Here is a 26,297-nt window from a genome sequence, read left to right as displayed (position 1 = left end):
ACCCAGTATTCCCTTGAGGATTTTTTGTAAGGGTGGTCGTGTGGTAGTGAACTCCCGCAGTTTTTGTTTGTCTGAGAAATATACTATTTGCCCTTCATTTCGGAAGGATAGCCTTGCAGGGTAGAGTATTCTTGGCTGGCAATCTTTGTCTTTTAGTATTCTGAAAATATCATCCCATTCCTTTCTAGCTTTTAGGGTTTGTGATGAAAAGTCTGATGTTAGCCTGATTGGGGCTCCCTTATAGGTGATTTGACGCTTCTCTCTTGCAGCTTTTAAGATTCTCTCTTTGTCTCTGAGTTTTGCCAATTTGACTATGACATGTCTTGGAGAAGGCCTTTTTGGATTGAATACGTTTGGAGATCGCTGAGCTTCCTGGATCTGAAGATCTGTGATTTTTCCTATACCTGGGAAATTTTCTGCCACTATTTTGTTGAATATGTTTTCAATGGAATCTCCATTTTCCTCCCCTTCTGGAATACCCATGACTCGGATATTTGAGCACTTAAGGTTGTCTGATATCTCTCTCAGATTTTCTTCAATATCCTTGATTCTTTTTTCTTTCTTTTTGTCTGTTTGTGTTATTTCAAACAGCCCATCTTCAAGTTCAGAGGTTCTCTCTTCAACTTCGACAAGCCTGCTGGTTAAACTCTCCATTGTGCTTTTTATTTCGCTGAATAACTTCTTCAGTTCAGCAAGTTCTGCTACATTTTTTTTCAGGACATTGATTTCCTTGTACATTTCCTCTTTCAGATCCTGTATGCTTTTCCTCATTTCATCATGATGTCTAGCTGTGTTTTCTTGTATCTCATTCAGTTTCCTTAGAATTATCACTCGAAATTCCTTGTCAGTTATTTCAAGGGCTTCTTGTTCTATAGGATCTAGAGTTTGGGATTTATTAACTTTTGGTGGTGTACTTTCTTGATTTTTTGTATTTCTGGTATCTTTTTTTTGGTGTTTATTCATTGTGGCAGGGGGTTTCACAGTCCACCGGTTTGAGAGTAATGACTAACTAGGATGTTGCTGTGGTTGCCAAATTCGTATGGCTCCCTCCGTGACTGCTCAGTTGGCCTCTAGTGCCTTGTGTGTGTGGTTGCCTTGGATCTTGGGCTTCACTGGGGAGCCACCTTTCTGGTCAGCTTGGACTCTGCTGGGCTGGTGGATCACGTACCACAGGGTGTGTGATCTCTGTTGAGCTTTCACTTCCTGTGCAGGACTTCTCCCTGTTCCGTGTGCTCTGGCCCAGGCTGTTAGATCGTGCAGTGGCGACCCCACCGGGTGTGTGGTTTCTGTCGAGTCTCCGCCTCCCTGGCCACACGTCTCCCCACTCTGCGCACTGTGCTGGGCTGGGGCGTGTCTTCTGCACCCCTCGTCTATCAGCTGGGCCTTCAAGACCCTGCTCGGCACCGCCTCGCCCAGGAAGTCTACCAGGTTTCTGCTAGGCACCGACAACCGGTCACTCTGGGTGCCTTTGTAGCACTGTGTAGATCTTTCTCGGGTCTTGTTCACCTTTGTATCCCCCCGGCATAGACCGAATCTAGTGCCCACCTGCAGCCTGCTCTCCGGCAGGTTCAAGCGGACCTGGGAACTCTCCTACCACACTGTTCCCAGCCAGAAATTCGTTAGGCTTTTTTCCGAACTGGTGGCCGCAGAGATGGTATCTGCCTCCCAGTAACAGGAAGTTTACTGGGGCCGGAGTCCAGGGTGTGGTGGCATGACAGTCGGCCCGCCTGTACTTCCTTGCCCTCCCGACACTGGCCGGGGACGCCCCACGCCACCACCCTGCCAGAGAACCGCGGAGGGAGTGGGAGGGGAGGACGGCCTGCAGGCTCCGGAAAGCCCCGCGCCGGGCCAAGCAGGTGGGAAGGCTCAGTGACAGCCGAGCCAGGCGTAGCTGCCAGGACCTGGGAAAATGGAGGCAGCCCCGGGGCGGTGAGTGGCCTGGTGATGCAGGTGGGAGCCGGGTGGGCGTCAGCCCCCCGAACAGAGCTGGGCCAGGGGTCACTCACAGTGCTGTTTGAGGTCGGGTGTTCACTCTCTGTCTCTGGTTTGTCGCCTTCCCCGTTCTCGGCTGCTGCCGCCTCAGGCTGTTCAGTCGTGGCGCGGCTCGGGCGCTCCCAGGAATCTTCTTTAATGTCAGCCTGAAACCTCGAATCCTGAATAGGGCAGCTGGCCGCCTTCAGCGCAGCCCCGGACTCCGGGATCCTGTCTGCATCCACAGCAGCCCTGGCGCCGTGTTCCCTGTTTTGAGACCCACTTTTGCAGCTAAGAAACAGTTCTTTTCCTGCTCCACACTTCAAAGCTGTTGCCTGTAAATGAGGCAGCCTCTCCTGCCGGGGGCAAAGTGGCGGTCGCCCCCCACGACCGGCCAGCAGTAGCGGTCCTCCCTTAAGAGATGACAAGAGGAAGGTCCACAAGTTTCCCGGCTGCCTGAGGCCCAGTGGCCACCTTTTCTACCTCAGCTACTCCACGCCAGCCGCTGCAGCCACCGCCATCTTGAAAAACTGCTTTTTTGTTTACTGAATATTTCCTCCCCTTACATTGTAAGCTCCAGGTGGATAAGGATTTTTGTGTCTTGCTTATTGCCATAATGCCAATGTCTAGAACAGTGCTTTGCATATAGAAGCTCAATACATATATGTTGACAAAAAGAATGAATCACATGTTTCTCTTTCAAAAGTTTGATCATTGGACTCATTAAACATTTTATATGAAAAGAGTGAAATTATCCATTGTGTTTAAGCAAAATATGAATAAGCACATAAATAAGATGAATCATATTTTTAGCAACTATGAAGATCTGTTTAATCGTGCAGATTGTGCTTGGTTAAGGGACTTTTCATACACTCGTGCTTCCAATGACCAGCATCTTATGTGTGTTTCCTGATTCAGTTCCTTCCAGCCAAGCTGCCGTGTTTGGTGTGTGGCAGACTTTAGTGCTGAACTCTTAGCCTGGCTGGATGGGATGATGAACTCCACTCATTTTTCCAGCTTTTCCCTTTTCTTGCCCAGATACTTCAGCCAAGTAGAAAGAAGATATGGCTATGAGAAACAATACCAGGCATGATTTCTACCCAGAGAGAAGGGTCATTTTCTTTCACAATTACTTTGGCACATGTAAAAAACATGGTTCTAGAGCCCAGTACAGATAAAATAGGATTTGAGTTTATATAGTGCTTTACGAGTATATGTATATATGCATGTAATGTATATGTAATATATATGTAATGCATATGTGTGGATACACACACACACACACAGTCATGGGTCTCTTAACAATGGAGATATATCCTGAGAAACGCACCTTTAGGCAACTTTGTCATTGTCTGAACATCATAGAGTGTACTTACACAAACCCAGATGGTGTGGCCTACCACACACCTAGGCTATATGGTATAACCATTATAATCTTATGGGACCACCGTCATCGCATACACACTTCATCATTGACGGAAGTGTCATTAGGAGCAGTGCGTGACTGTATTGTATATACTATATACACTAGGGGTCTTCAAAAAGTTCATGGAAAAATTTGTATTATCTTTCAATTCCATTTTTCAATGAACTTTTTGAAGTACCCTCGTGTATAGTCACATCCTTTAAGATCCATTAACTTTAAAAAAAAATCAAGGAAGGAAGGATATCATTAACCCCAATTTACAGATAAGAGAATAAATAATTTAAGGAGGGTAAAATTGCCACAACGAACACATCACAGAGACCAAAATCAAGCTCAGTCCTTCATACAAATCACATATTCTTTACCCTACACAGATTCTCAACAGCAATATGACTCTCTCTTTTAGTCCCAGATTTAATAGGTTGTTTTGGAATAGAAAAGATATAGGAAACTTGAAGACATCTAGTATGCTTTAGCCAGGAAAATGAGAACGGATATTCTCAGTTACTTACATTGTTACCCCAAACACTTGGTTTTAGGATCCTGATGAAATACCCATACTAGTAAGTGATCTGTGACTGGCTGACTCGGTCCTGGGTGACTGGAGGTTCTGTCATTACAGCAGAAGTGTGTGCACTGTCCTGGCTCAGGGTACAACCCCTGGACGAACTAATTAGAGATGAGGAGTCAATGATATAATTGCCTGTGAAGTTCTTGTTAGCAGGCCTACCACACAGTAAGCCCTGGGTAATTAAGTCTAGTACAGAAATATGTAGTTGTTGATGTTACTGTTGCAACATTTTCACTAGAAAAACAAATCCCTTCCCTTTGCCTACATTCTCTGCTTGCTGCTTAGCGGTGACCTGGCGAAGGAAAAAAAGCAAACGTTGCACAGTCGAAGGCTTTTCCATTGATCCAGACAAAAGGGAAAAGTTTGGGTATTTGTTTAAGAATTTTCCGTCAGCCCCTTAGTCATGTAGGCGATATTTTATAACCGGTCCCTAGAAGGGGGCGGGGCTTCCTGGAAAACGTGACTGTTTTCACTTTGCAGTGACTCAGAGCACTCGGGACCTCAGGAGAAGGTAGGTGAGTAAGCTCCCCCCGCTAGGGCTGGATCCCACGCCCCCGCACCTGACCTCTAAAAGTCGCCCGCTGTAACCCCCTCCCCGCCATCCCCGACCCAAACCTGCTGGGCTTCTTCTAACTGCAAGCCAAGGGGTGAGGAATTCTGTCCTGGTCTGTGATCCCCGGGTTTTTCCTGAGGTTTGGCCGTTTAGGGGAATGGGGGGTGGGGGTGGATTTACCCATCTCCGAATAATCTCTTTCTACTTTCCTTCTCTCTAATTTTACTTTTCTCTTTCTTTCTTTCTTCGGTATGGACAATTGATGCTCTCTCCCTCCGATGTAAGCGTATGCTGTGCAAATGCAGCGTTAAGCCTCCCCCCACCCCGACTGACTGCCGCCCCTAAGCCCTTCCACATAGATCTACGAGGTCCCTTCTGTAAGTACCTGCACACTGAAAATCTAGGACTGAAAATGTTAAAGATGAAGTCACTCTTTCTGTCCAAGCCCCACTCTGCATCCCAAGTTTCCTTCTTGGCTGGATCCCAGGTTCCCCACTTCTCCCTGCAACAGACTGCAGGGTGTGGCCTGCTGGCTGCGCCACTCAGCCTCTCCCCTCCCCCTCGCTGCTCAGGGACTCCTGCTGCGGGGACGCCTGGGTTCACAAGGGTCACCTGAGACGCCCAGCTGCCTCAGATTCAAGGCGCTGACCTTGGTCAGCCACTGTGGCCAGTTTTCACCAACACGTTGCCAGATGCGTTTCTGAAGTGCTCTCTTAAGGGACAGAACTAATTCTGATCCAAACTAATTCTGTTTTTACTGGGGAGAGCGTGCCGAACAGCAAATTTCCCTCAGTGACGGATTCTTTCTGGGGTTCAGATCAGGAAATACAGGCAGTTTCTTTGTAGCGGACAGCTGGTCCAGCCACCCTTGGTGAGTAGAGAGTACTTCAAAAAGTTCGTAGAAAAATTCATGTTATCTTGTAATTCTGTTTTTCCACTAACTTTCTGATACATTCTGGTATTGTCCTGCTTGGCAGCCTTGGTTTTCTGACACAGTCCTTTCAGCTGTTTTACTCTAGTGTGAGTGTGAGTCTCCTGCTTTAAGCTCCCTGCTGGAGTTATGAGAAAGTCGCCCTCACCCCAGCCTGTTCTAACAGAGAACTTGCCCCATTTGGGAGTCCGCAGACAAGGCTCTTCCTGTCCCCACAGCTGCTGTCCTCTGTGTTGCTGTCACATTGTGAGCCACTTGGCCACACTCAGTTTTTATCCGATTGATCAACATAGAAACAGATATGGAATGAAGCCTGACCTACTGGGGCTGATTTGTGGGGCTGGGGCAAGGTGCATAAGAGATGCCATTGATATCAGATGGCTGGTCAACATGGACATTGCTTTGTATTGGGATAGGGTGTGATGTTTTAAATGGTGATTGGGATGAGTGCAGAGGGCCCAGAAATAGTCCTGACAAACTTCAGAATCCTGGAGGGTGTGGTTGTTCTAGGAAGGAAAGCTGCCTTTCTCTAGAGCCCGTGTTTTTTTCTGGCCTGTAGCTCTCTTAGAGAAGGTTGGGGATCTCAGTGATTCATCTGCTCCTGAGCCTCTGCACAAGCACATTAGTTCATTTTTCTTTAGCCTCCTCTGTGTGCCAGGCAGTGCCATTTTAACTCCTTAAAATATGTTTTCAGTGAGAAGCCCCCCTATTTGTGCTGGAGATTACAGCTCGGGTCACATTTTGACAGAACAGGAAGAGACAGGCTAGCAAATGGTCTAGTTCAGAATGATCCAAGAGCAGCTACCCATGGTGTTAGGGCCCATCACTAGGACCAAACCCACCTGTAGACTCTCTACATAAAAGAATCATAATGCAAATCATAAAATGCATAAAATTTATCTCTTTGTTACCATATTACATGAAATGGTTGTCTAAGATTATAGTAAACCTTGGGAGATATTTTTAGGACAGCCTGATTTGAAACAGAGAACATGTTACATATATAATGTTTACATAAATTAGAATGTCTACCTTGGACAGGGGAAACAAACATTGGTTTCAATTGTGAGCCCCAAAAGAAAAGTCACAAGGTACGTGGTTGTAGGAATTCATTTTGGATCACTCAGCTTCTCACATGCAGGTTTCTGAACAGCATGATCCAAAATGAGTAAAAGCAGAGGTTTATTAAACAACAGTAACAGCAATAACAAGAACAATACTGAAGTCTGTTACCATTGATTAAACGCCTCCTGTAGTCCAGGCTCTATTCTAGGGACTTTGCATCTATTAATTCACATATAACATGTAGGCCTTATGGTTCTTATTTTAGAAAGACAATACTGAAGTTCAGAAGGGTTAAATTACTGACACTTACTCAATATACCTAAAGAGGGGTGTATTTAAATACACTCTTGAAGAAGTGCAAAAAATGTTTGAATCAGACTCAGAGTTTCTGAGATTTCCTGTTTAAAGGGTGCTTGGTGAATCTTATAGTGTCCCCAACTGGGGTTGACATTTAGAAAGAGCCTTACTATTGGAATATTTGTCCCCTTCTTTTCAGCTTCCTTCTTCCTGGCTCCAACATCAGCCCTCTGGATGTATTCTCACACCAGAGAGAAGTGCATAAGGTACTGGTGTGTTGAATCGATAACTCCTATATGTCACTTTGTTCCTGATGTGTTTTCTGCAGAAACCCTGCGTCGCTATGGTGCACCCCTGTGGCCTACTCACCCGCCAAGAGGAGCCAGGTAAGCCTGATTCACGACTCTTATTTGCCTCTGTATCTTTGTTACCTAGTGCAATGCCTGGCCTGCAGGAGGCACTGTATTACAGCTTCTGAGCCCTTGAACTCTGGCCTATCCCCAGTACCACTGAAGAGCATCTCTGTGACCTTGTCCATTTGTGAGTTTGTGGCTGGTGTGTCTGCAACTTTAAACTATGAGAATGAGGAGCAAGTCCCTTTGGAGGCCTTCTTTGTGTTCCCCGTGGACGAAGACTCCGCCGTGTGCAGCTTTGAGGCCGTGGTGGACGGGAAGAGAATCGTGGCAGAATTACAGGACAAGACGAAGGTACTGGGGACGAGTGCGTTACCTCCGCCTTCCTCATCCTCCTTTCTTGCTTCCTCAATGCATACTCTGTAAGATCTCTATCCCACAACTTCACAAGAAATGCTCATGTTGAGTGCTCTTTCCTCTACTTTCTTCTTTTTTTAATTTTTTTATATTTTTTTAATTTTTTTTTTTTATTTTGTCGATATACATTGTGGCTGATTATTGCTCCCCATCACCAAAACCTCCCTCCCTTCTCCCTCCCCCCCTCCCTCTACTTTCTTCTAACTGCCATTTTCCTAAAATCATTTTTGGGGACAAATTAATCAGCGATTTGGAAATAGGGCCTCTGAAAACTGTTAACTAAAAGAAAATAAGTTATACAGACATATTGTCACTATGCATTATGAAAAAACTTGTAAAAACACAAGAAGCATGCAAGTGATAACTTTGATTAGATTAAGACTGAGCTTAGTTTCTAACTTTTTTTATTGGTTATGAATGTTCATGAGACACAAAGCTGGTTGTCACCTCTTGTGCCCAAGATGTAAAGGCCACATTCATACTGGCAGCCTGCCCATTACCACAAATTGCGTTTGTACCCCGTGTTTCCCACCCAATTATCCCCAACCTTCCTCCACCTGCCCCTCTTCCCCCCACTCCACTTTGAAGAAGAAAGGAAAGAAAGACCACAGCGGTGCATTGGACTTACTTTCTTTTTTTTAATCCATGAGTCATTTGAAGTGTAGCTGTGAACTTGGCAAGACCAGTCACAGTCCCCCACCTGTCCTTGTCTCTTCATCATCTATGTCATCTTTGATGTCATCTTTCCTTTCCACCCCTCACCCTGTCCTCCTTAGGCCCACACCAACTATGACAATGCCATCTCCCAGGGCCACCAGGCCTTCCTATTGGAGGAGGACAAGTACTCCAGGGACGTCTTCTGTTGTAATGTGGGGAACCTCCCCCCTGGGTCAAAGGTGGCACTCACCCTGAGGTATGTGCAGGAGCTGCCCCTGGAAGCAGATGGGGCCCTGCGCTTCCTGCTCCCAGCTATCCTGAATCCTAGATACCAGCTCTCTGGTGAGTACCTCTCTCTTTCAATACTAGTGGGGATGTGACATAACTGGGGAAGTCCCCTTAAGGTGTGGGTGTGTTAAAATGTGTTGGTAAGGACAACAGAATGAAGGTGATATTTTATAGGACTGCCTGAGGACAGTTGCCTTAAAATGAAGACTCCCATAGTCCCTTTGGAAGACCTGCCCTACACACTCAGCATGGTCGCCACCATCAACTCCCAGCATGGCATTGAGAGGGTGCAGTCCACCTGCCCCTTGAGTCCTATTGAGTACCTTGGAGACAATAAGACTTCTGTTCAGGTGATTAATGAGGGAGCACTGTTGTTGCCAGCACCCCTGTTCCTTGGGTCTTGACTTGGGCCTCCCTCAGTCCTTTCCAAATATTCCTTACTGTTCCCTGTTAAGCCAGAGGGCGTCGAGTTGCACTGTGCTCTGTCCTTATCCCCATTTTGTGCAGACCCTTTTCTCCATTCTCACCGCTTCTCCTGATCATGCTGACTTTTGGAAGAAGCCTGTGGCCCTCAGCACTGACTTCAGCCCCTAGAAGCAAATAGCGGTAGTTGTAACATGGTTCCTTTGCCTGTCCCCAACTCAGGTTTCCCTGGCTGATGGACACAAGTTTGATCGAGATGTGGAACTCCTGATCTACCACAGTGAGGTGCACACTCCCAGTGTAGCTGTGGAGATGGGGGTGCCTGAAAGCAAGCCAGGTATTTTCTTTCTCTTTGCAGTCACTAAGGCGTAACTCTCTGTCTTGGAATCACTCTCAAATTACTCTCACTTTTCTTTCTCTCTGTCCATTAGTGCATAAAACATAGTCTATGTGAAATATTGAAATAGCTTACACTATTCATGCAAAAATGGTTAGGTTTAATGAATATCATGTAGTTATGTCTTGCAGGAAAATCTAAGTGGATAAGTAGATAAATAATTGACAAGAGAAAATACAGCCAGTTTATAAACATATATAAAAACGAGCTGTCTTGACAGAAATGCAAATAAAAATAATCGTGACATTTTTCACCTTTCAAATTATAAAGATTTCCAATTCTGATAATACCTCATGCTTTAAAAGGTGTGGTCAATTTGGCATTCTCATAGATTGCTTAAAGCAAAATAATTTGGTATCAACCTTTCCCTTTTGAGGAGAAATGTGGCTATATGTGTCAAAATAAATGTTCATTTTATAATTACAATTTTAGAAATTTTGCCTAAGGAAATAAATCTAATTATAAATAAAAATATGCACTGATATGTCCCCTGCCATTTTAATAATACCAAATATTAGTAAACAATTGAAGTATTTTACAGTGACTAAATTCTCTGTGCTAGATTATACTTGATATACTTGGTGAGTATCATTTTAGTGCAGCTACTAAAATAATGTACATTGACAGATTGAAATAATCTGGAAAAAAAACCTCTAAAGAATAACTAAAAGAAAAGTAAGTTATACATACAGATTACCACTATAAAATAACCTATGTATTAGGAAAAACTTTTAAAAACACAAGAAGTCTGCAAGTAGGAATTATGAGTAGATTGACTAAGTTTACTTTCTTAATTTTTTTTATGTAACAAATAACTTTTATTGATTGATTCATCACACCTACATGTAATCTAACCTGGACTTCTTTCTTTTTAATTTTTTATTGTGGTAAAATATACGTAACAGAATTCACCATTTTAATCATTTTTGCATGTGTGCATTCTGCGGCCTTAGTACATTTACCATTTTGCAAAAACATCACCGTCATCCATCTCCCAAACTTTTGAATCTTGCCCTAGTTTCTTAATTTCTAAGACTGAGTTTAGCTCTTAACAAGTTTAGATTCTTAGTTTCTTTTAATCTCTTATGTTCTAAGTTTTCCGTAACATGTATGTACTTTTCCTTGTAATTATAAGTGGTATAACCCGCATCTGTCTGTGGCTCTCTCGGGGCCTTCCTGGCTGCCATGCCTCTGTACCGCAGGGGCCGTGAAGCATGACGGGAAGGATGCTGCCACTTTGGAAGCATTTTCTACATTGGGGGAATGGACGTGTCCTTGGAGATGGTCATATTCAAAGTGCTAGACTGGGGTTAGGCTCCTGCTTCTACAGCTACGGCTGCTGTGAGGACGGTTCCCTGTAGCTGGTTGTCAATAGGCCATCCCACTTTCTCACTGGTAACGTTTGGTCCAGGTAGCTTCATACTTGAGCTCCTAAATTAGAACTCTTTACTTTTCCCTCACTTGTTCAACCATTTTTCCTTAGGGCTTACTGTCCATGCTAAGGTCCCTATAGGGGCTCCCAGCCCCAGCCAGGGTTGCTGTAACCAGCTCCTCTTCCATGAAACTCCTTGCTTCGTCTTTGTACATTAATTATCCGTTTTGTCCTTTCATGTTGGTAAGTTTCCTCTTGGGTGCCCATCAAATGCTCCCACAACAGTGACCTGGTCTTCAGTCAGGGTTATTTTAATCCATCAGAGAACCTTTCATAATGTTGGATCTCAAAGGGTAGGGGTGAGATCTCAGTCTCTTTCCTTCTAAGAAGTTCCCTTGGCCCCTATGCAGCTTTCCTCATCTGTTCCCCCTGACCAGCTCTGCAGGGGAACGTGAGGAAAACCTTCCTCAGCCCTGGAAGTCCCGTCCAGCAGGGCCACTCAAGTCTTGCTTCCCAAGTCACGTATCTGGTCCAGATGACTTGCTCTTCTCATCCACACGGAGACGCAAATGACAACCTTAAGTGGAAGCTTCGCTCCCTAAAACCGTTTAGAGTCCTGCCACATGGAGCATGGCACTATCTGATGAAAACACGTTATTTTTTTAAAACTCAGAATGGATGTACTTACTGTATCAAGAACATGATGTCTTTTTTAAGTTGAATTTATGATTTAATAAAATAATTGTATAAAATTAAGATTTAGAAATCATTTTATAGAATTATTAACAACTTGATCTCAGTTGATCCCTAGAGGAGTTCCTTAAGTGTATTATTATCATTCAACCCTTAAAATAAACTTGACGTACCTATTACTACCTCGGTTCTTCAGATGAGAAAACTAAATTAGCAGCAGAGGAGCTAAGGTTTGAAACGCCTCATTTAAGAATGAGGACGCTGAGACGTGTGGAGGTGAACATAATTTGAGCCAAGCCAAAAGAACTAAAGTAGACAGCACACGTGCACGGCCTACTCTGTGCACGTCACTCTGTGAACAGTTAGGTGTGGTGGGTCACATCACACTCCTGAGCCTTTCCAACTTCTCAGCACAGTGGCAGCTCCAGTCTAACCAGCCGTCTCTCAGGATGGAAAGGAATCTACCTGGCCCATCAAAAGTCTCTGTGACTCTTGCATTGTATATCCAGGGATCTGGATTGTGTAAATGTTATATTTGAACTAGTGTTTTGTCAGATATTTGCTGGGTGACACCTATTTTATTTAGGAGTCACTTTGGCTCTTGGGGGATTCCATAGGAAAAAGATGAAACTGAGCCAGGTCCTGTGGTCATCCTGAATGCCAGGGCTGCTGTGAATGTTATCCTATAATCTGGAGTCATTTTACAAAAATAGGATAGAAGAATTTAATTCCACATCCTCTTATATGCTCTGAACTGTAAAACCAGAGCTGCTGTAACCTGGCCATTCTCGTTTCATCTCTATCAATTCTCATGTTTCAATTCCTGCATCAGCTTTCACTCGCTCCTAAAAATAAAACCACAGCTATTGCTCTGACAGCACAGCCACACCGGCGAGGCTCCCGTGGTTGGTGTCGCCCACCCCACTGTTTGGATGACGCACTGTTAGAGCCCCTTCCTTCTGAGGAGTATCTATGTAGCTCGTGTGGATAACGCTTATTGTACTCCCGACTCTTGTAAATTGTCTACTTAAGAATCGCCCATACGAACATCACTTTTTCAAGGTCATAACAACTTAAACAAGGAACCATGTGATAACTTTCCCACTGATTTGATTTGAAGAGAAGACTTGTCTCTGCAGATAAATTTATCTCATTCTTTTGGCAAGTGCTGGAGCATGTTAACCTAACGTGTCTCACTCATTGGCCTACCTGCCAGGAAACTAGCATCCAGTGACACTATTTTAATTGTAGCTTATGCCTGCTAACCTCTATCCTCTTTCTTCTCTTTCATACCTTTTTTGCTCTGCCTCTTTCTTTTTGTATTTATAACTCACATCAAACCCTTTGCAAGCAGTTATAGTATTAAGATTAAACTCAGTGTTTTAGATTTTTCTTAGCTCCCTATTGAACTCACTACAATTGATTCTTGGGGACTTAGGAATTCTTGAGTTTCTTTTTGTCTTACAATATCCTTATCCTTTCTGTGTAGATTGTTTGATGGGAGATCCATGTGCAATGGTGAGTTTCTATCCAAATATTCCAGAAGCTCAGCCACCAATTACCTGTAGAGAATTTATCTTCCTCATGGACCGCTCAGGAAGTATGCAGAGCCCCATGAGTAGACAAGATAGGTCTCAGCTGCGCATAGAAGCCGCCAAGGTAAAACTGGTTTCTTTTTTCCGTCTTTTTTCTGGGTCTCACACTCAAGTGAGGATGAATCCGAGTGGATAGATTAGGTCCCTTTGGAGCTGCAGGTCTGTTGCCCATCTGAGCTGCAGCTAGCGTGATCGCTCTGAGACCAGCCTTGGACATAAGGAGTCACAAAGCGGGTGGCGGCCCACACCCTCAAGAGTTAGTCTGTCGGGGTCTGTGTGTCTGAGAGAATCCTCTCTCACTCTGTCTCCTCATACTATCTCATCCTCAGGAAACACTGATTTTGCTGCTGAAGAGTTTGCCTATGGGCTGTTATTTTAACATCTATGGATTTGGATCTTCCTATGAGGCATTCTTTCAGTAAGTTTCTAGAAAGGCCATAGGAAGTCCAAAAAGATACTTTAAAGAAAGGGACTGAAAGCATAAAGGGGTTACTGCAGAATTGACTTTGGCACTGGGGACTTCAGGTAAGGTTGTTTTTTGATGGGGGTATCTCAGTTCAGGGGCTCAGCACTGGGCGATGCTGAGCAGGCATCATGGAACTGGGTGTGCTGGTTTTTCTCAGGGAGAGTGTGAAGTACACGCAGCACACCATGGAGGAGGCACTGAGGAGAGTTCAGCTTATGGAAGCAGACCTGGGGGGCACTGAAATCTTGACACCACTCCAGAACATCTGCAGGGGACCCTGCATCCCAGGCCACCCCCTACAGGTAAGAATTGGAACAGAGCTAACAGAAGGGATAGGCAAGGTGGAATCTCTGTTCAAGAATCTATTCCTCTAAGCTTCCTTGCAGGATTGTTGAAATGTGGCATGTAAATCAGAGTCTTCTATCACACAGTAAAGAGGAAAAAAGACAAGAGCTATTTTTCTTCTTGCTTAACTCCATGTGATAGACAATGGAAGACTTTTTGTGGCGTGACACAAAAGCCTTAGATGAAGCTAGGAGCAGGAGGTGCTGAAGATCCCCAGGGTTCTGAACAGACCATGTGTGAACGCGGCACAGGTGACCGTGGAGCACTGGGGATCTCACACCTGTTTGAGGAGGCATCAGAGTCTCTGGAATAAAATGGTTGTTTTTCAAGGACAAATTCTGGTATCTTAAAATGAACTTGACAGTGGCTTGATGAAGGTTTTCTTTCTTTGCACAGCTTTTTGTCTTCACAGATGGAGAAGTTACTGACACATTTACTGTAATTAAAGAAGTTAGGATCCACAGCCAGAAACGCAGGTATGAAAAGAATGTGACTTCCAGGTGATTGGACCCCAGTTTTGTCATATGTAATCTAGTGACACTTGGTCCAGTGTTGACATTCCTTGCAGAGGACAGAATGATTCAAGAATTTTAGTTTTACCTGCTAACAGTTAATTTCTCTCTATAAAAATTGAAAGTAATTTCTAAACAACATCAACAACACAGCAAAACCATTGTCTCTTATTCTTTCTAAACCACAACGGGAACAAAAATTGAATAGAAACATTTTTTTTTTCACTCTAAACATTCTTATCAAAGTAAAACATACAGAAAACTATACAAATCGTAAGTATAGAGCTGGAATGAATTATCACAGTGAACACTCTTGTGCAGCCACCACACAAGTCAAGAACTAGAATGTCACCAGACCTCTTCCTCTCTACCTTTTTCTATCATGCCCTACACAGTCACTACACACTTACAGCATTCCTGACTTGTAACACCATGGGTTATTTGTGCTTCTCTTTGAATTAAAATAAATGAGTTATACAGTATGTTTTGTTTTTGTGTAACTGCTTCTTTCCTTTCCTTCAGCAGTATATTGAGATTCATACATATTTTGCATGTAGCCTTAGTTAATTTTCACTGGCGTATAGTTTTCCATAACTAACTATACCCTAATTGATTGATTCTAATGCTGATGGGCTTTGTTTAGGCTTTTAAAAATAATGTTTCTATGAACATTCTTGCATTCTTATTCATGCATTTTTTTGCCCACACATGTGTATATGCATAGATATGTATATTTATATGCAAATGCATTTCTTTGGCTAGCCAGAGGTGTGGAATTTCTGGGGAATGCCAAACAGCTTTCCAAGTTATTGTATTAATTTAATTCATACCAGCATTGTAGGAGGATTCCAATTGCCTCATATCCTAACCAAAATTTGGTATTGTTTCTCTCTTTAAATATTTGCTAATTTTGTGAGTGTGCATAGTAGTGTCCCATTATGGTTTTAATTTATATTTTCCTAATTTCATATTTCCTAATTTTTGTATTTATTGGCCATTTGGATGGTCTCTTGTGTGATGTACTTTAAAATCTCTTTCCTATTTTTATTTCTTTCCCATTGGATTTTCTTTTCTTACTGATCTATAGTTTATTCTATGGTCTGGATACAAGCACTTTGTTGATGATATGTTCTAGAAATATATTTTCTTAGTTCATCACTTGCCTTTTTACTCTCAAAATGGCATTCTTTGAGTAATAATTCTTAATTTTAATGTAGTTCAATGTTTAGTCTTTTCTTTTTTGCTTAGTGTCTTTGTGTTCTGTTAAAAAGTCTTCCCCTACTCAAGGTCATTAAGATATTTCCTTTTGTTACTTTCTAGGTTTTTTTTTTTTTTTTCTCTTACATTTAGATCTACAGCACACCTGAAATTTGTATTTGTACTCTGTGTGAGGTAGGGGTCATATTTCATCTTTTTTTTCCATGTGGATATCAAATTGAACTTAAACCATTTTTTGAAACGTTTGTCCTTCCCTCACTCATGTGCAGTGCCATCTGTGTCACCAGTAAGCATCTGTACATGTGTGGATTGTTTCTGTGTCATCCGTTCCATTCCCTTAATCTATTTATCTAGACATGTGCCAGTAGTACACCATATAAATTCACGTAGCTTTATGATAAATCTTTATTTCCAATAGAGTAAAAACCTCAACTTTGTTCCTTTTCAAGATTGTCTTAGTTATACCTGGCTCTTTGTAATGATATTTTAGAATTAGCTTGTCAACTTTTACCAAAAAAGTAAACCTGTTGGGATATTGATTAGAATTGCATTGACTTTATTAGATCAATTTTCATAGGAATTAGTATTTATTATATTGTATATTCCAATCTATTTAAATGGTATATCCTTCCATTTATTTTGGCTTTTTTTTGACTTCTCGAAATATTTGTTTACAATATTTTATTTAAAAAAATTTAAACCTATAGAGAAGTTGCAAGAATAGAACAATGGACACTCAGATTAACCACTCAGATCAATCAGTTGCCAACATCTTACCACATTTGCTTCACTGATTATTTTTTGTGTGCGATATTTGAGAGCAAGCCACAGATATCCTAACACTTCATATGTAAATACATATGCCCTCATCTTCTAAGGACAAGGACATTCTGTTAAATAACCACAATAAAACTACTAATTCAGGACATTTAATGTTTAGATAATACCATTATCTAAATGCAGGCCATATTTGCTAGTTTTTAAATAATGTCCTCTATAGTTTTTTTGTTTGTTTTTCTTGGAACAAATACAAGAACAAGCATTTTTTTTTTGGTTATGAATATTCATGAGCTACAAAGCTGACTGTCACCCCTCGTGCGCATTATGTGGGGGCCAGATTCATACTGGCTGTATATCCAATTACCGCAAATTGCATTTGTACCTGATGTCCGCCACCCAATTATCCAACCTCCCTCCCACTCCCGCCTTCCCCCCGACTCCACTTTGTAGCTCATAGAAGTTTCTCTCCCTCTGCAAGTCCAGCACACCACTGTGGTCTCTCTTTCCTTCCTTCTTTCTCTCTTAGCTCCCACATATGAGTGAGTACATGTGGTACTCTGTGCTTTGTTTATTTCACTCAACATAAGTTTCTCCAGGCTCATCCATGTTGTTGCAAGTGGAAGTATTTCATTCCTTTTTATGGAAGAGTAGTATTCCATGGTGTATATATACCACAGTTTCCTTATCCAGTCATCTGTCAACGGACATTTAGGTTGGTTCCATGTCTTGGCTGTTGTAAACAGAGCTGTGATGAACATTGGAGTGCAGGTTTCTCTTAGACATGATGATTTCCATTCCTCTGGGTATATACCCAGAAGAGGGATTGCTGGATCATATGGTAGATCTATCTGTAGTTGTTTGAGAAACCTCCATACTGTTTTCCATAACAGCTGTGCTAATTTACAATCCCACCAACAGTGGAGGAGCGTTCCCTTCTCTCCACACTCTCACCAGCATTTGTTATTCATCGTCTTTTTGATTATAACCAGTCTAACTGGGGTGAGGTGGTATCTCAATGTAGTTTTGATTTGCATTTCCCTGATGACTAATGATGTTGAGCATTTTTTCATGTACCTGTTGGCCATTTGTATGTCTTCCTTTGAAAAATGTCTATTCACCTCCTTTGCCCAGTTTTTCATTGGGTTATTTGTTTTTTTACTGTGTAATTGCTTGAGTTCCTTGTATGTCATGAATATTAATCCCTTTTCAGATGCATAGTTAGCAAAAAATTTCTCCCACTCTGTAGGTTGTCTTTTCACTCTGTTGATTGTTTCCTTTGCTGTGCAGAAGCTTTTTAGTTTGATATAGTTCATTTGTTTATTTTTTCTTTTGCTGCTTATGCTTTCTGGTTCATGTTCATAAAGTCTGTGCTCAAACCTAGTTCCTGAAGTGTTTCACCTATATTTTCCCTTAGTAATATTATAGTTTCAGGTCTTATACTTAAAATGTTAATTCATTTTAAGTTAATTTTACTGTATGGTGAGAGATGCATAACTAGTTTCATTCTTCTGCATATGGATATCCAGTTTCCCAGCACACTTGTTGAAGAGGCAGTCTTTTCCCCAATGTAGATTTTTGTTCCATTTGTCCAATGGCAGATAGCTGTAAGCCTGAGGGGTGATTTCTGGGTTCTCAATTCTACTCCACTGGTCTGAATCTCTATTTTTATACCAGTACCATGCTGTTTTGGTTAAAATAGCTTTGTAGTATAATTTGAAGTCAGGTAGTGTTATGCCTCTGGCTTTATTTTTTTTGCTCAGGATTACTTTGGCTATTCAGGGTGTTTTCTTGTTCCATATAAAAGTTGGGATTGTTTTTTCCATTTCTGTGAAGAATGTCATTGGTATTTTGATGGGGATTGTATTGAATCTGTAGATTGCTTTGAATAGTGTAGACATTTTCACAATGTTAATTCTTCCAATCCAAGAGCATGGAATAAATTTCTGTCTTTTTGTGTCTTCTTTAGTTTCTTTCAGTAGTGGTTTGTAGTTCTCTTTGTAGAGGTCTTTGGCCCCTTGGTTAAATTGATCCCTAGGTTTTTGTGTGTGTGTGTGACAATTGTAAATGGACTTACTTTCTTTATTTCTCTTTCTGTTAGTTCATTATTTGAGTATATAAATGCAACTGATTTGGGGGCATTTATTTTGTATCCTGTAACATTACTGAACATTAAAGTTATTAACCAGCTCTAGGAGTTTTTTGAGAGTCTTTAGGTTTTTTATATACAGCATCATGTCATCTGCAAATAGAGACAATTTGACTTTGTCTTTTCCAATCTAGATTCCCTTTATTTCTTTCTCTTGCCTGATTGCTCCAGCTAGTACTTCTAGTACTATGTTAAATAGCAGTGGAGAGAGTGAGCATCCTTGTCTTGTTCTTGTTCTTAGGGGAAAGGCCCTCAGTTTTACCCCATTCAGGATGATACTGGCAGTAGGCTTGTCATAAATGGTTTTTATTGTATTGAGATACTTTCCATCTATACATAATTTGTTGAGAGTCTTTATCATGAAGGGATGTTGAATTTTATGCTTTTCCAGCATTTCCTGAGATAATCATATGGTCTTTGTATTTGAGTTTGTCGATGTGATGTATCACATTTATTGACTTTCGTATGTTGAACCATCTTTGCATCCATGGGATAAATCCCACTTGATCATAGTGTATAATTTTTTTAATGTGTTGCTGTATTCTGATTGCTAATATTTTGTTGAGGATTTTTGCATCTATGTTCATCAAGGATATTGGCCTGTAATTTTCTTTTTGGGTTGTGTCTTTATCTGGTCTTGGTATCAGAGTTACGTTGGCCTCATAGAACGAGTTTGGGAGATTAGCTTCTATTTCAATTGTTTGGAATAGTTTGAGGAGAATTGGTAAGAATTCCTCTTTAAAAGTTTGATAGAATTCAGCTGTAAAGCCATCCAGACCTGGACTTTTCTTTGTTGGAAGATTGCTAATTACTGCTTCAATCTCATTGCTTTTTATTGGTCTGTTCAGGTTTTCTATCTCTTCTTTGTTCAGTCTTGATAGTTTGTAAATGTCTAGAAACTTATCCATATCTTCCAGATTTTCCTATTTGTTGTCGTACAGTTGTTTATAGTAGTCTCTAATGATTCTTTGTATTTCTGTGGTATCAGTTGTTATGTCTCCCTTTTCATTTCTGATTTTTGTAATTTGAGTCTTCTCTCTTTTTTTTTTTTTTTTTTTTGTTAACCTAGCTAATGGTTTGTCTATTTTATTTATCTCCTCGAAAAAACAACTTTTTGTTTTGTTAATCTTTTATATTGTTTTTTGGGTGTCTATTTCATTTAGCTCTGCTCTGATCTTAGTTATTTCTTTCTGTCTACTGCCTTTAGGTTTGGATTATTGTTGTTTTTCAAGTTCTTTGAGGCATAGTGTTAGATAATTTGTTTGAAGTCTTTCTGTTCTCTAGAAGTGAGCATTTATTGAAATAAATTTGCCTCTTAGTACTGCTTTTGCAGTACCTCACAGGTTTTGGTATGATGTATCTTTATTTTCATTAATTTCTAGAAATTTTTTGACTTCCTGTTTAATTTCTTCTTGGACCCATAGGTCATTCAGGAGCCTATTATTTAGTTTCCATGTATTTGTATAGTTTGCAGAGTTTCTCTTATTATTAATTTCCAATTTTAGTCATCATGGTCTGAGAAGATACTTGGAATGATTTCAGTATTTTTTAAATTGCTGAGTCTAGATTTGTAACCTAATATGTGATCTATCCTGGAGAATGTTCCATGAGCTGATGAGAAGAAAGTATATTCTTTAGTCATTAGGTGAAATGTTCTGTATATATCCTCCAGGTCCAGTTGGTCTAAGGTGTAGATTAAATCCTGTGTCTCTTTGCTGACTTGTTGTCTGGAAGATCTGTTCTATACTGAGAGATGGGTGTTCAGATCACTCACTATTAATGTATTAGGGCCTATTTCTTTCTTTAAGTCTAAGAGTGTTTGCTTTATATATCTGGGTGCTCCAGTATTGGGTGCATATATATTTATAATTGTTATGTCTTCTAGCTGGATAGATCCTTTTAACATTATATAGTGGTCTTCTTTGTCTCTTTTTATGTTTTTCAGTTTAAAGTCTATTTTGTCTGATATAAGAATAGCTACTCCTGCTCATTTTGGGTTTCCATTTGCATGGTGTATCTTTTTCCATCCCTTCACTTTTAGTCTGTGTGAGTCTCTCTGGGTGAGGTGGGTCTCTTGAAGACAGCATATACTTTGGTCTAGTTTTTAATCCAGTCAGTCAGCCTGTGTCTTTTGACTGGGGAGTTTAGTCCATTCACATTCAGTGTAGTTATTGACAAGTGTTGCTTAATTCCTGTCATTTAATTGCTTCTTCTTTAGATGGTTTAAATATCTTTGATCATTATTTCCCCTTTTATTTCTCTTCTTCAATGTTAGTTGGAGATTTAAGGTGAGATGATTTCCTTCTTTTTCTTTCTTGCTGGCATTTTTGTTTTAATGGTGGGTTTTGCTCTTTCTTGTGTCTTTGTGATAGTGGCCACCGTTATTCAGATTCCAGACGAATGACTCCCTTGAGAATTTCTTGCATGGCTGGTCGGGTGGTGGTGAACTACCACAACTTTTGTTTGGGAGATACACTATTTCTCCCTCATTTCTGAAGGAGAGCCTTGCTGGATAAAGAATTCTTGGCTGTCAATTGTTTTCTTTTAGTAATTTGAATATATCATTCCACTTTCTTCTTGCCTGTAGGGTTTCAGTTGGGAAATCTGCTGTTAGTCTGATGGGCGTACCCCTATAAGAGAACTGACACTTTTCTCTTGTTGCTTTTATTTTTTTTTTTTTTTTTTTTTTTAAATTTTATTTTGTCGATATACATTGTAGCTGATTAATGCTCCCCATCACCAAAACCTCCCTCCCTCCCCCCTCCCCCCCTCCCCCCCAACAATGTCCTTTCTGTTTGTTTGTTGTATCAACTTCAAATAATTGTGGTTGTTATATCTTCTTCCTCCCCGCCCCCCGGTTTGTGTGTGTATGTGTGTATGTGTGTGTGTGAATTTATATATTAATTTTTAGCTCCCTCCAATAAGTGAGAACATGTGGTATTTCTCTTTCTGTGCCTGACTTGTTTCACTTAATATAATTCTCTCAAGGTCCATCCATGTTGTTGCAAATGGTAGTATTTCATTCGTTTTTATAGCTGAGTAGTATTCCATTGTGTAGATGTACCACATTTTCCGTATCCACTCATCTGATGATGGGCATTTGGGCTGGTTCCAACTCTTGGCTATTGTAAAGAGTGCTGCGATGAACATTGGGGAACAGGTATACCTTCGACTTGATGATTTCCATTCCTCTGGGTATATTCCCAACAGTGGGATGGCTGGGTCGTATGGTAGATCTATTTGCAATTGTTTAAGGAACCTCCATACCATTTTCCATAGAGGCTGCACCATTTTGCAGTCCCACCAACAATGTATGAGAGTTCCTTTTTCTCCGCAGCCTCGCCAGCATTTATCGTTCATAGTCTTTTGGATTTTAGCCATCCTAACTGGGGTTAGATGGTATCTCAATGTGGTTTTGATTTGCATTTCCCGGATGCTGAGTGATGTTGAGCATTTTTTCATATGTCTGTTGGCCATTTGGATATCTTCCTTAGAGAAATGCCTACTTAGCTCTTTTGCCCATTTTTTAATTGTTGCTTTTAGAGTTCTCTCTTTGTCTTTGAGCTTTGCAAGTTTAACAATAATGTGTCTTAGGGAGGATCTTTTGGCATTGAATCTATTTGGGGACCTTTGAGCTTCCTGGATCAAAGGTCTGTATCTCACCCTACACCTGGGAAGTTTTCTGTTACTATTTCCTTGAATGGATTTTCAATACCTTTTCTTTTCTCCTCCCCTTCTGGAATACCAACAATTCAGATGTTAGAGCACTTGAGGTTGTCTGCTATCTCTCTTCAATTTTCCTCATTATTTTAAATTCTTTTTTTCCTTTTTTTGTCTGCCTGAGTTATTTTGAAAAGAACATCTTCAAGATCTAAATTTGTTTCTTCTGCTTGCTCTATCCTGCTGCTCAAGCTCTCAGTTGTGTTTTTTATTTCATTGAGTGAATCTTTCATTTCTACAGTTTCTGCTACACTCTTTTTAAGGTTTTAATCTCTTTGTAGATTTCCTCCTTCATATTCTGGTTATTTTTTCTTGTTTCATTGTATTCTCTAATTGAGTCTTCCTTTATTTCTTCAAGTTTTAAGATCATTGCTTGGAATTCTTTTTCAGACATTTCAAGGATTCCCTGTTCCATTGGAGTCTGACATTGGAGCATTACTGTATTCTTTCTGTAGTGTTATTTCTTCTTGTTTATTTGCAGTTCTAGTATTTTTTCATTGACATTTGGTCATTTGGTAGATGGTTTGCTTCTTCTATTAAACTGAGGTTGGCTGTGGAGAGGCCTTGGCTGCTACTGTGGTGGTGAATTGTCTTTGCTTGGCCATAGGTGTGGTGGTGGTTATGGGTTATGTTAAACCACCTTGAGTCCTGTTCCAGAATCTGTGGTCATAGAATGAGACCCCAGCTGGCCAACCTCAGCCGGTCAGGTGGTGGAGACTGGCTCTCCCCTCCAGGTCCAAAGAAGTTGGAGGGGTCACCAGTACCACAAGGGTCTGCAGGGTTCACCTCTCTCAGTGGCTTGGGTGGCAGTCAGGGGGCTGGCACTCCACTCCGGGTTCTAGGAGTGGGGAGGGGTTGCCAGCACCACACAGGTCTCACAAGCATTTTATTTAGTTGTTACATCTCTAGTCTTCTTCACTCTGGTACAGTTTCTCAGCTTTTCATTTTATCTTTCATGACAGGTATTTTAAAATAATACCGGCCAGTTATTTTGTAGAATCTCAATTTGTGTTTGTTTGACTGTTCAAATTTATCTTCAGATTAAAATTGAACATTCTATGGATAATCATGTTTGCCAATATTGTCAGTTTTCTTTTTTCTTTTTCTTTTCTTTTTCTTTTTTTTTTTGGAATTCAGTTCTTCATATAAAGTCCCTTGTAAAAACAAAACAATAAAAACAAACATTTTTATTTCTCTTCCTTTCCACATTGCCATGGAGAAGACCTCTAATACCAACTTGAATAAATGTGGTCATAGCAGGCATCTTTCTCTTATTTTGGACTTTAAAAGGGAATATGTTTAACGTTGTACCATTAAGTGTGGTAATTGCTATAAGTTTTTTTTTCTTTTGTTATCTTTTAGTTATCTTTTGTCAGATTAAGGAAATTCCCTTATATGTCTATTTTGAAAATTCTTTTCTCTTTTTTTTTTTGAATAATGAATGGATGTTGAATTTTTTCAAATGCATTTTATGCATCTGTTGAGATGAATGTAAGATTTTCTTTTTCATTCTTTTAATATGTGAATCATAATAATTATTGTTAAATGTTAGACAAACCTTGCATTTCTGGAGTAAACCCAAATTAGTTGTGATATGTAAACCTCTTTCATGTATCTTGAGATTCAGTTGGCTAATAATTGCTTAGAATTTTGCCTCTATTTTCATGGAAAATATTGACATGTTTTCTTTTTTTATAATGTCAGATTTTGATATTAACATTATGCTGGCATTGTAAAATGAGCTGTGAATGTTGCCTTTTTTTCTGTTCTGTGAATGCTTTCTTTCTTAAATGTTTACTAGAATTTGCAAATGAAGTCGTCTGGGCTTAGAAATTTTTTTGTGGGAAGGCTTTTGGGTTTTTTTTTTTGAATTATTCATATATTCTTAAGGTTTTTTTAAATGGGAATTTGCATATTTTATTTAAATTTTCAAATTTCTTCACATTAAATTTTCTACAATGTTGCCTTATAATGTTACTAAATTTTGTAGAATCTGTAGTGATTGTACCTTTTCATTCCTGGTATTGGTTACTTGTGCCTTTTCCATTTTTTTTCCCACCCTAGAATTTTATCAATTTTAATAATCGTTTCAAAACACCATCTTTTTTGGTTTGTTGATCATCTCTATTACATGATTGTTTTCTATTTCACTAATAACTTCTCCTATCTTTATTATTTTCTTTCCTTTACATTCCTTGGGCTTATTGGCTGTTTTTTGTCTAAAATTTTGAGATAGATGCTTAGGTATTTGATTTTTAGACTTCCTTTTCTAACATGAATTTAAAGCTATAGATTTTAGCATATCTGTAACTGAATCCTAAATTTGGATATGTTATTTACCATTGGCATCCACTAAAGAACATTTTCTAATTATCATGATGACTTCTCTTTTAAGCCTATGTAATTCACAATTACAGTACATAATTTCCCAATATTTGAGTATTTTTATTTTTTTGTTAGATGTTAGATATTGTATATTAAAAATTACAGAAATCCTTTGAGTCTCTAGATGATATCTTTCCTCTGAGAGGATTTACTCTTTGGTTCAGATGGGTTGCTAGACAAGGAGCTGATCATCTTAATCCTGCCAGAGTACAAGGAACTGTTGTCATTGTGATGGTTGGTCTATTTCTAATGCATCTATACATCTAGGGTATAGTTTTGGTTTTATCCAAAAATTTGAGGTGTTTACAAGGATACCTTCCCTTTGGAAATCCCAAATTGCTATTTTTTTCTTCCAGCATCTGTGAAACTGGTTAGGTTTTCAGCCATCCAATTTGTATTAGGCACTTGCTTCAAAGGATACAAGGACACCAGACGTCAGGCTCATTTCTCGTGGCTTCCCTCCTCTCCCAGGTTTCAGCTCAGAGATTCTTGTTATCTTGGTAGCCTTTCATGTTTTTAAACAAATTATTAAAAACATTGTGTACAGCTTTTCTAGTTCTCTACTGGCATAAAACCACTTATCTGGCATTGCCATGTGTAGAACTGACCTTGGATGTTATGTATTTAAGTTCCAGTTCTTCAGCTTGCCAGCTATTTGGACAAATCAACTAACTTCTCTAAGTCTCAGTTTCCTTACTTGAAAATGGGAATACTAATATTACTTACTTTATAGGTTTATTGATATGGTTAAAAAAGTGTACCTAAGTAAAGCATTAGGAATTGTGCTTGACATAAAATGAGTGCTATATGAAATGTTGCTATTATTGTAATTTTTATTTTTGTTTTTATTATAATTCACATCAAACACATTAATGAGTTCTAGGCATAGAGTTAGCCATCAATACATATTGTTCAATTTTGGGTTTATGCTTAAAAATATTTTAAAATACACACAGAAGCACACTATAACATAGGGTATAGTTCAAAGATCATGTTGGAAATTTAAAGATGCTGTCAGCCTGTGTTCTTTAGATAGAATTACCACAGTTAGATTACTGCAGTTCGAATTTTGGTCCTTAGTCTTACAAGTTTAGAGCATTAATTCTGATGCTGATGTCACTACATTTAAGGATGATGACTCACATTAACCCAAATCAAAAGAGACCGATCCATAAGCCACCATTCCAATGTAGTAATATACAGTGAAAACTATCACTGTTGTGGATTCTAAAAATGCTTGCATCAGTATTACCAATGTATTCTCCATTTATAGAAAGTTCTATTTGGGAAACCAAGCCATGGTTCAGAAGCTATTTGGTGCACGTGGACTAGGGCAGGGCAAGATCTCTGCGGTTAGAAGAGCAGGAGGCACACTCCCCCAACCTAAGATGGCCTCACCACAGCAATGCTAGACAGGCACTGGTGATAGTATCTGTCTTTTCCTTGGATTGCCAGGAGGATCTTGTAGTCAGACAGACCAGTGCTCTGGTGCCATCTCCACCATTTAGTAGGTATGTCATCTTGGACAGATTTCTTAAATTCTTTGGGCCTCAGTTCCTCATCTGCAAAATGAAGCAGAAGCTTGCCTCTTAAGAGATGATGATTAAATTGTGTAATTAATTTAAGGCATTTATTTATAGCTCCGCAAATATAGAATATGTTCAATAAATGGTAGCTATTATGCTTTTGGTCAAGAAAGTAGACCATATCTTCATG

The 26,297-nt window shown here is 40.1% G+C and overlaps 1 protein-coding gene across 5 annotated transcripts in view; it reads left to right on the top strand.

Moving 5' to 3' along the window:
* Positions 1–4,439: 4,439 nt before the first annotated feature.
* VWA5A (von Willebrand factor A domain containing 5A) overlaps positions 4,440–26,297 on the top strand; it is a 32,372-nt gene continuing 10,514 nt past the window's right edge. The window contains exons 1-11 of one of the 5 annotated variants that reach the window (XM_063093437.1): positions 4,440–4,483; positions 4,807–4,898; positions 7,143–7,200; positions 7,319–7,521; positions 8,361–8,583; positions 8,704–8,879; positions 9,175–9,289; positions 12,904–13,073; positions 13,339–13,427; positions 13,633–13,777; positions 14,217–14,296. In XM_063093437.1, the coding sequence (XP_062949507.1) occupies positions 7,158–7,200; positions 7,319–7,521; positions 8,361–8,583; positions 8,704–8,879; positions 9,175–9,289; positions 12,904–13,073; positions 13,339–13,427; positions 13,633–13,777; positions 14,217–14,296 (1,244 nt within the window). In that variant the 5' untranslated portion in view covers positions 4,440–4,483; positions 4,807–4,898; positions 7,143–7,157. The other 4 variants (XM_063093440.1, XM_063093439.1, XM_063093438.1 and 1 more) reach the window with 4 other exon arrangements.

This window comes from Cynocephalus volans, chromosome 4, assembly GCF_027409185.1.
Source record: "Cynocephalus volans isolate mCynVol1 chromosome 4, mCynVol1.pri, whole genome shotgun sequence".
In the NCBI taxonomy this organism is placed as follows: Eukaryota; Metazoa; Chordata; class Mammalia; order Dermoptera; family Cynocephalidae; genus Cynocephalus; species Cynocephalus volans.
This window is presented reverse-complemented; position numbering and strand designations above follow the sequence as displayed.